Source organism: Sander vitreus, chromosome 5 (assembly GCF_031162955.1).
Source record: "Sander vitreus isolate 19-12246 chromosome 5, sanVit1, whole genome shotgun sequence".
NCBI lineage: Eukaryota > Metazoa > Chordata > Actinopteri > Perciformes > Percidae > Sander > Sander vitreus.
Window position 1 is genome coordinate 639,892 of NC_135859.1, and position 10,900 is coordinate 650,791.

The 10,900-nt window shown below is 40.8% G+C and overlaps 1 protein-coding gene across 8 annotated transcripts in view; it reads left to right on the forward strand.

Annotated features, from left to right (window-relative positions):
* Positions 1-9,994, forward strand: part of tjp2b (tight junction protein 2b (zona occludens 2)) — a 77,620-nt gene extending 67,626 nt beyond the window's left edge. For 6 of the 8 annotated variants that reach the window (XM_078249942.1, XM_078249944.1, XM_078249939.1 and 3 more), the window contains 3 exons: positions 628-1,098; positions 5,301-5,386; positions 6,431-9,994. In XM_078249942.1, coding sequence (XP_078106068.1) covers positions 628-1,098; positions 5,301-5,386; positions 6,431-6,575 — 702 coding nt within the window. In that variant the 3' untranslated portion in view covers positions 6,576-9,994. Of the gene's footprint in view, positions 1-627; positions 1,099-5,300; positions 5,428-6,430 lie in introns of those variants that run through there. The other 2 variants (XM_078249940.1, XM_078249945.1) reach the window with 2 other exon arrangements.
* The last annotated feature ends 906 nt before the right edge of the window (positions 9,995-10,900 follow it).

Genomic DNA, 10,900 nt, shown 5'->3' on the forward strand with positions numbered 1-10,900 from the left:
TGTAGAAGAGCTTTGATTTGGTTGCTGCACTGTCCCCTGACGGTGATGTGGTACAGTACAATCAGAAGTCAATCAGAAGGGCATGAATTCTCAGGAGCAGCACAACTCATTTTACATACGTAAAGAATGTTCGGGAGACTTTGATGAAGTACACAAGATCATTTAATGAAAACTTGAGGAAAGATTTATGGCAGGCAGTAAAGTTTAACCACGATGTGTTATTGTGTCGTGCCGTCCCAACTCTCTGAAGTTCCTGTCTTCATGAAGGAGTATTTAAACTCATGCTGGGGGCGTTACGTTTAGCTGAACCTTCAGTGTAAATAAAGATATTGTGGATGCCCAAACATCTCAACACAGACAAATGTGTGCTTTCCCTATGGCCTTGGCAGGATGAGCAGCATTGTCTTATCATACAGCTATGGTTATGTTGGACACTGACGTGAATGAGACCTGGGGTACCACTGTCTCAACTTACATAGCATGAGTTCGTAAGCTGGAAATTCCACCACAATAGTTGTTTGAGTGATTACAGTCTCATTAGTCTGTGTTCCAATGCTTCTGTTGATTATAAAAGTCAGAGAACTTTAAGTACCTGTTCTGGCTCTAATGCTTCCCCTTCTTGATCAGGTGAAACTGTCTCTGAGGGACGACTCCAGCAGCCCACGCCATCACCACCGCCAGCACCACCCTCCACCCCCCAGTTCCAGTCGAAGTTACGATTCTCCATCCAGCAGCAGCCCCGCCAGCAGCAATAACGACCCTCCGCCACTCATCCCCCGGTCGGCTGCCTCCTCCGGTCCACTTCCTCCGGCTCACCACTTCAACTCCTGTAGCAAACTGTGGCCCCCGGGAGCGCCCCATTCCCCCGCCGCGCCCAGGCCCGGTAGTGGCGGGAGCACGGTGGAGGCTTCACTTCACTCACCCATGCCTCTGCCCAGTGCAATGGGCTGTAGGCAGCAGGAGGAGGCAACCAAGGACAGCCCTGTGGACGATCCGTCCTTGAGATCCTTCCTGGGGAAGATCAAGGCCTTCGAGAAGATGGATCACTTCGCCCGAGCCCAAAGGATGCTGGAACTGCAGGAGGCGCAGAATGCCAGGGTGGGCATAGCTCAGTGTTCCCATTGGTCATCTGTAGTGTCATGAGGTGTATTACACACAGCAGAAGTCAGGGACTTGAGTTCGCTGCTGTAGTAGTTTACTGATTGGTCAACCCTCTGTGCGTAACGTAGAGTTTTCCTGCGTGTCTCTATGACGTGTAACGTTAGACAGCCATCACAATCATTATTAGATCTTGGTAGAAGCATGCTCCATGCCTATTGGCTCACTGACCCTGATGAGATTTACTCCTTAGGTATTGAAGTTGGGTATTGAATGATGAGGCATTTTTCAATACTCCACTTTAGACATTAGAGGCAATTCGGTTGGTGCCTAAAAAGTATTGAATTCGATACCCAGCCCTATCAAAAGTATATACCAGCACAGGGTGTTGTTGTTCATACTAGTACAGCACATTAGGTGTGTAAGGATGTAACTCAGATAAGTACAGAGCCAATCATAATGTTTGTTCACAATAACTTCCGGTTAGAAACCTACTGTGTCCCGTACATACACTTTAACGGTGCTAAGCAAACAGGGACAAGGAACAACTGGAGCTGCATGTTTTGTGCTTTCATATGTCAACACTTTGAGTAACGTTAGCTCGGAGAGCTATTTTACCTGTTGGGCCACAGACTAAAGAAAATGACTCCACCCAAACTAGCAGTCAGTCCGACCGGCGGTGACATGTTGCTGTTCCTAACGCCAGATTTGGTTCAAGAGATGCTAGCAAAGCTACACAGGACAGGAAATAAGCACAGCAGAAACCTCCGTGTTTAACTATGTACCTTTTAAACGTTACAGTTATGGCTGAAAATGACAGGAATAAACAAGATTGCTGATTTCACATATCTCCGCAATTTAAATCAACGGCCATGTGCAGTGGTGGAAGAAGTATTCAGATCCTTTACTTAAAGGGTCGATATGTAACTTTTAGTTTGTGTTGATTGTAGTGGCTGATTTGGACAAAAGTGGTAGTGTTTTTACCACACCTGCTGTTGTAAAGGTCTTTTCTTTATGGTGCTGAATTGCCCACTGTAGATTACTGCGTTACGGGGAGGTCATGTAGTCGCAATGAATATTTTGCTCAGACAGATAATCATTCATTTACAATAAGAGAATAAGTTACAGATGCATCGTTGCATTTCAAGTAATTTAGCCTACTTTGGATGTATCGTGAGCTAAACCAGGTATCACTGTCACTGTGTCACGAGCCAAAGCATTAAGAGATTGTTGTAGCAACCAACGTAGTAATAACTTAGATTATTATAGCACATTTCATGAAACCCAAGGACACTTTACACAAGTACAGGGGGGCAAGGGAACAGAAACCAGTAAACCAACACAAGATGTCTCCATCTGTTGAAAGCCCAACTGAGATTGACTCGGTTTCACCCGTTGTCTTTCCCTTTCAGCTTTTAGTACTTTGTTTAATTTCCTTCTTTCCTGTGATGGTCCTGCCCCAGTATCAGCCATAACTACAGCAGATAACTTCTCAAATAAAATTAAAATACAAGTAGGCCTATATAAAGACATCTCCTGCTACCTTTTACCTGGCTGGATACTAACACAGGCTTTTCCGGTGTTACAGTGAAATCTGTGACCCGTCAGAATGTGTTACTGTAGCACCGTCTACCTGCCGAAATCATTCTGTGACTTTGTGGGAAAAATCAGACCCTGGGCAGAGGCGTTAATAAAAACTATATAAAACTAGTGTTCTTTTCACTGTTAGTCTCGTTTACTGTTACAGGTCATTTATGATCATCAGATGGAACTGAAGTGGAATTCTTGCATTGAAAATGTTACTTAAGTAAAAGTATGTAAGTTTTATTAGGAAAATGTACTTAAAGTAATACAAGTAAAAGTACTCAAAGCAGAAAACTCCTCCCATTGTAGAAAGTGTAAAGAATCCAACCAGTTGTGTGTTTAATGGTCTGATCATCTCAGCTGGACTTGTAGCCGTTATATTGTTGGTAGTTTACTTTAGAATCAAACATCAGATTTATAAACTACATGTGTTTAGTGGTCAGAAATCTTAATGTGTAAAGTAACTAGTAACTAAAGCTGGAACAGATGAATGTAGTGGAGTAACTAAAGTAACTAGTAACTAAAGCTGGAACAGATGAATGTAGTGGAGTAACTAAAGTAACTAGTTACTAAAGCTGGAACAGATGAATGTAGTGGAGTAACTAAAGTAACTAGTAACTAAAGCTGTAACAGATGAATGTAGTGGAGTAACTAAAGTAACTAGTAACTAAAGCTGGAACAGATGGAGTAACTAAAGTAACTAGTAACTAAAGCTGTAACAGATGAATGTAGTGGAGTAACTAAAGTAACTAGTAACTAAAGCTGTAACAGATGAATGTAGTGGAGTAACTAAAGTAACTAGTAACTAAAGCTGGAACAGATGAATGTAGTGGAGTAACTAAAGTAACTAGTAACTAAAGCTGTAACAGATGAATGTAGTGGAGTAAAAAGTACAATATTTCTCTCTGAAATGTAGCGGAGTAGAAGTAGAAAGTGGCATGAAAAGAAAAGACTCAAGTAAAGTACAAGTACCTCAACATTTGGACTTAAGGACAGTACTGGAGTAAATGTTACATTCCACCACTGGCCATGTGTCTACAGGAAGGGATTTTTGTGTTAGCGTGACGTCACAGTAATACGGTCTATGGTGATTAAACATTATTATCTCGGCCAATCGCGATAATTCTCTCATACCTGGTGCACTAGTTACAGTGGCCTGATGACTGTAAAATGGCTCCTGCCGGTTGGGAAACAGAGACACTGATACAGATATACAGATATGGACAAATATGATTCATAATTATTATAGCATTTGGTATGAAGAACAGTGGCCATAAAGTAACCATAAAGATAATGGCTTTGACTATTAAACACCTTTATTTAACCAGGTAGGCCGATTGAGAACAAATTCTCATTTGCAACGACGACCTGGCCGAGACCAAGCATAAACGTGCGAGACAACATAAAGTTACACATTAAATACACAAAATATAAACATACAAAATACAGTAAAGAGTCTACCAAAAATACAGGTCAAATATAGAGTCAATAAACAGTTTGCGCAATGTGATGTCTAAGTAGTATGGCAGTAACGCAATACAATCCAATAGTCCAAGTAAAAATACTAGGTGTAGGACAGAGTCTTTCAGTAGTCCTGCATGAATGAATGAAGTAGTGAGGGAAGCAGAAGCAGCAGTGTCTGGGACAGGGCTGCGTCTCCATCAAAATCTCTCAGTAAATGGTAAATGGTATGTCGTTAAAATGAGAAGAAGATGCAGTCAGAGAAGACAGTGTAAACTACATTGAAAAGAAAACTGACAATGACTGCTTTACATTGTTTTAATTGTTTTAATTAAGTTTTATTTCATGCATGGAATGAGACACTGTTATCATCAATCCAGCCACACATTATCTATATCCATGTCAAAAAAGATTTTGTTAAAACAATATTTATATACTATAACGATATTTAACAATATTTGAGCCAATTATATGTAGTATATATAGTCATGGTGGCAGCAATAGCCTGTGGTAATTTAGAAAATCCGGTTATGTTCTTTGTGTAATGTTGCACACTCTCCTATTGAAGAGATGACTGGTGGGGACCACAGTATGATGGGGTTAACTTTGATGTTAAAAAAATGTCACTATGAATGGTGCAAAGTCTGTATGAAAAATGTTACCATTTTGGGTTTATGATGCATGAATGAGTCTGACGTGTGCTGAAGCAGATGATTGTTTTATTTTATTTTTATTTCTTAAACCTATTGGATTTACAATTGTAATGGAGTGTGTAGTATAGATGTACATTGCATTGACCAAAGAAAAAACAACTGGAGACATATTATGCTTATTATCATGAACAGATCTGTATCTTGTGATTATGAGAAAACAGGTCTTTTCTAGATTTTTGTCTCGTATATATATGAGATCCAAATCTAATGAATACACAGATCCCTTAGTTATGAGATTTCTGTGAATGCAATATCTTCAGTAGCATTGGATACATGAGTCTACCATCATTGACACATGGTCTTGCATTGATATAAATGTATACCTACTTCTTTAAGTGAACTGCATTGTTATAATTCTTGCTAAAGTTGTTTTCTAATCAGAAACTGCACATTAGTTTGGATACTGGTCGTAACAGACTTTAACCATCTAATCTGTGTTTCCAGTTGGAAATTGCCCAGAAGCACCCAGACATCTATGCTGTTCCTCTGAAGACAGCCAAGCTGGATCACACTCGCCCACAGCCTATCGGGTAGGCTCAATACTGCCATAGGACTATTTCCAAGCTGCGCTGTGAGTGTGTGTGTCCCCGCATGTTTGTGTCTCCGCAGTGTTTGCCAACCTCCCAGTTTACAAGATATCACTGATGGTGGAGCCTGAGAGGCCTGTATTGTTAGGGAAAGAGAGAGAATATCACCCATCAACTGACCGCATTAAAGACCGTAGAAGTAATAGACTACAGATAACTAATAAAGTAACTAACTAAGTTTTTACAGTTGTAATTCTTAAGATTTCCGTCCTGGTTGACTTGGAGACACCTGTAGTTTCTGGCTGCAGCAACACGTGTTTAATACGGCAGCTAGGGCTGGGCAATACATCAATATTATATCGACATTGATATATGAGACTAGATATCATCTTATCTTTTGGCTATCATAATATTGGGATATGACATAAGTGTTGTCTTTTCCTGGTTTTAAAGGCTGTATTACAGTAAAGTGATGTCATTGTCTGAACTTACCAGACTGTTCTAGCTGTTCTATTATTTACCTTTACCCACTTAGTCATTATATCAACATTACTGATGATTATTTATCTAAAATCTAATTGTGAAAATATTTTGTGAAAGCAACAATTGTCATGCCTACAATATGGTTGCAATACCGACATCAGTGAATTTGGTCAAACATTTCGTGATATCTGATTTTCCCCATATGGCCATGTCCTAACTGCAGCAAACACTTGTTGAGAAGCTGCTGTTTTTCAGTGCAGCCACTCAGTTTTAGTAAAGAAATCGTTCGGTTACATTGTAATTTTGGTTCTCTGAGTGAAGAGACCATCTCTCCACCCGTACATCTGCTAGATGAAAAGTCAGGGATGAGTAAAGTCATTAGGATACATCATCTGGGAACCATGCATGTCTGTACACCATCTCATGGCAGTTGTTGAGATGTTTATGTCTGGACCGAAGTAGTGGACTGACTTTGCCACATGGTCAATCAGCAGATGTTGCCATGCTAGTGATGCACAAGTTATACTGGAAGTGTGGCAGGACTCATTTTCTGTGTCCTTCCAGCTCCAGCTCCCGTCCTGAACCCCAGACTCCTCCGTCCTCCAAGGAGGGACGTCCCGTCTACCCCAGCCAAGAGGAGGCAGAGTCGGAGGCAGCGCCAGGATACTACACCGCCAACTCCTTCCAGTACCAGGACACCCAGTTGTAGGCTCAGCACACAGCAGCTGTGGCCGCCCTCAGCTTCCTGGACGTACATGTACACGTGCACTGCATAAGCAGTCTATTTACACACATACCATTCCATCATGCCCTAAACAAGTAAGCTGCTGACTTTGAACTGACTCTCGCTTCTTTGATATTAAGGGAGTGGGGGGGGTTCATGGAAGTTAAAGCAATCTGTGCTATCCATTTGGATAGGAACACACTGTATTAACTTTACTTTTGATGTTGTATTTGATTGCTTCTTTCTTACCTACCACTTTTAAAGGTCAAAACTGAGTGATTAGGAACCACTTGTTTTCTTGCCTATGCAACTCTTCAGTTTTTTGCACAGCAACTGAAACTTAATGCCACAAGTTTTGCCCTCACAAAAAACCTCAACAAACCTAAAGACCACAATGCGCTTTATCACATCTATTCCTTTCTTTTTTAAGCTCCTATTATTGCCAGCTATATATATATATATATAAATATATATATAAATATATTATTACATACAACAAATATATGTATATATACATAAATGTATTTAAAGTCAAGTGTTTATACTCTGTCTTTGCATTCCTTCGTATATGACAATGCCTGTGTATACATACAGTATATATCTATATATAGTCTATCTAGTAACACTGGAATTTGTTACAATTTTTTGAAGTGCCTTTTACTTTCTAAGTCCCATGAGGTTCGGGTTGTCTTTCCTCCACCCTTCAGCCACCCAGCCGTACTAAAACCTCTGCTGCTGTCAAGCTTCAAGGGAAACCAGGGAACCAGTGACACCAAATCTCAATGCTGTCCCCCCCTCACACACCGTACTGTCTGCTGTCACCTCCAGGGGCAAAACACTCACCCTGCAGCCAGTATCTCAGCCATGTGTAAGAAAGGGCAAAAGCTGTCTGATCTCTAGAGTCCAATCAAGAACAATATCAGTTTAACCAGTTATTTTAAATTGAGATAATTAGAGTCAAAGTTGTAATCTGTAAAGACCCGGTCACTCCAGCATTAAACAGTCCAAATTCTTTAATTTTGTCATTACCCAATAGTGAATTGTCTTGACAGAAATAGACAGCCAGAGAGAGAAGAAGATATCATTTAACAGTTATTGGCTGTGTTCCACTTTTATATAACCTCGTCTGTCAGAGTACAAAATGCTCCACAAGAAGCAAAGGTTTAAAAGGCAACAGTTGATGCTTCAAATACATCTCTTGAATAAATTGTGTAAAACTATTGTCCCGTTAGTGACCACTCTAACTAGCTCACCAAAATGTTGGTGATTTGTGGGTCGCAGGAGATTTCTTTTTGTTGTGGCGGCACCCCAGTTGGCCGCTCAGGCAAATTGGCAGCAAGACTTCCTATCGACCGTCTTATCCAGCTCTCTGAATACATCCATGAGCTAGTCCTGTGAACAGTCACTGCATCACCAAGGTTCTAGCACCACCTATTTTACTAGGATGTGCAATGAATTTTGCTGTGCCACTTTCTGGTTTGACCGGGCCTTGAGATCTTGTTTTGTAATTATTGGCGTCTCTGATGCTCAGCATGCTGTTTTTGCACTGTACCTCTCAGCCAGAAAGGATTTGCTAGTCGTAACTGTGTGGCCAGCAGCGTGATGTCTTTTGCCTTGGAGTGTTTTGTCGATAAAGTTTCTGCAGGTGGTGCCATCTTCTGTCTGTTCAGCCATGGTAGCTATCACTGCCTATGCTAACACCCTGTTAAGTGATAAGGTTGGTGACATTCTATATTGTCTTATGGTCAGTCAATCCCATGTTTCCAGCCAAACCAGCAATGAATGTATCTACTTACAAGTATTGTCATTGATGATATATCGTATTCCTCTGTGTCATAGAGCTCCGTTTTCTACCTTTTAGAGACTAGACTCTAAAAGGTGTTGGCCACCAAATGTGGATTAATCCGCTGCTGAAAATAGTCCCCAACAAATGCACTATTTCCTCCTGTGTGAGTAGCATTTGTTAAAAACTACAGTGTTCAGCTAGTGTTCGGAAAGTACTAAACCTTTAAAAAAAAGGTAAACTATATATCTGTGAGCCTTTTTAATAGAAAAATAATTCAGTAGGAACCAGAAAGTATTGAGAGATAGACTAAAGCGGTGTTTATGGTCTTTATGTATGTGACGATAATAAGAATATAGAATAACACCAGCCCTATCTTTTCAAAGCTGTGCCCCATGAATAAGAGGAGCAGGATCAGCCCTCTGAACGGATGAACTTGCTAGGGGGCCATTGGGCATTGGGCCTACATTTTGACACAGAACCCCTCTTCAAGACCTCAAGACCAATAAAGCAAGACCCCTTTGAAGGCAATTATAATGTCATTTGATTTTGTGGTGCATATTCCCAAACTAATTTCCAATGAGATTAGCTCAAACAAGTTGACATAGTTAGCTTTCAGGGCCCCCAGGGTAGTCGCCCCCCTTAGCTGGGTTGGCAGCCTTTTCTGAAGGACTCCTTAGGCTGTGTCTTTCCAATGGTGGGGGGCATCTTCTTTTATTATAGTGCGTTCCATTTGTACTCGGATTTCCGAGTTCAGAACTCAGACAACCTCCGAGTAGCTTGGAATCCAACATGGCTGCCCCGTGCATCAACAGTAGTGAAAGCTGCAGTAACATAGTTATTTGTGTCTCACTCAACCAGTTGTACACACAGTCCTGTCCTGTGGACATGTTGTTAAGCTGTTTGTGTGCACAAAAACTCAACTGGTATTGCTAACAATGGCTAACCTGGCAAGAGCTAACCCCACAATGAAAAAGCTAACTTGTAAATGTAACGTATTCAACTCGATTGTGACGTCATTCCCAGCTGCGGCTTCCGAGTTCAGAGGTAAATGGAACGCACTATTATTCCAAACAACCCACAGACATTAAACACATGACTTCCTGTATGCCAGCAGACATTTCCCTACACAAACCTACCAGACAGGCAACTTTTTTGTCTTCTATCAGTGTATCAGAGTGGAGCAAAGCAAATGTACAAAAGCATACACCCGGAAGGAAACCTCTGATAGTGGAGTGTAGATCTAAGCCACAGAGATATGGGGCCGTGTGTGTTTAGGCCTGGTCTTGGTGTCTGTGGTGGAGGCAGACAGTTGTATTTGGTCTGGCCTCCACTAGCAGTGTGAATGAATGGGGTCCCACAAGTTTTTACATATACTTGATTGTATTTCTCAGTTCACTCTTTACCTCCACACATGAGCTACAAAGTGCTTACAGTCAGAATCCAAGTGCAATGGACTGGCATTGAGCTCATGGAGTATACTGTAATGGGTCATTATGGCAGAGGGTTATGTTACAAATGAGACAGAGAGAATGAGAAGAATGATTGGACTGTGTCTGCTGAGTTTTTTTTCCATGTTTTCACCTTAAAACACCAAATAAAACAAAAAGTCTTAACCACATGTCTAGTGTATGTACTGTGATCATTTTCACAGACAGGGATTTACCCAATTGATTAAGTCATACAACTGAAGCCTCGTATTAACTTCAGATGAACTTCAGATTGCAGGACGGTGGAGTCTCTTCCAGTGCAGTTAATCTACGAAGGCATTGCTTCCCCTGTCAGGATGGAGATGAAGAATGATTACAGCAACTCATAACTTATCAACATACATGTCGGATGTGATCATAATGTATAAAGATGGATTTTAAAAACTCCAACCCTATCCTTTACTTTTCTGTTTCCTCCCCTTACTCATTGTGTTTGAACCCCAACCATCCTGCTTTTTGGCTGGTTTTTCCACCTAAATGTACTCCTCTTCTGTTCTTCTGTCAAATCAGTTGACATTTCTTCTCTCTTTGCTTTGTGGCTCAGAACAGGCTCTCCTGGTTTGGGGGTTTAAAATGCAGTCTACACTAGAAGAAAAAGCTGAAAACTGCAGTGAAGTTAACTTAACTTATGCTATTAGTTATGAATAGCACACTTGGATTGGAGTCAGGAATTACTTTCACTGCTTGTTCTAAGTGTATGACTATGCATGTGACAAATAAAGAAACTTGAAACTTGAACTTGATAGAAACAGTAGGAGGAGGTAATACAAGTGCAAGCAATTTTGTTGATTCCAAACTAAAACTCTGTATGCACAAAAGCGTTTAAGATAACGGCCTACAAGTCCAGCTGAAATGATTAGACCATTAAACACACAACTGGTTGGATCCTTTACACTTTCTACAATGGGAGGATTTTTCTGCATTGAGTACTTTTACTTTTCACACTTTAACTACCTTTTCCTGATGATAGACTACTTACATAGGCTACTTTTACTTAAGTAACATTTTCAATTCAGGACTTTTACTGTACAGTGTGG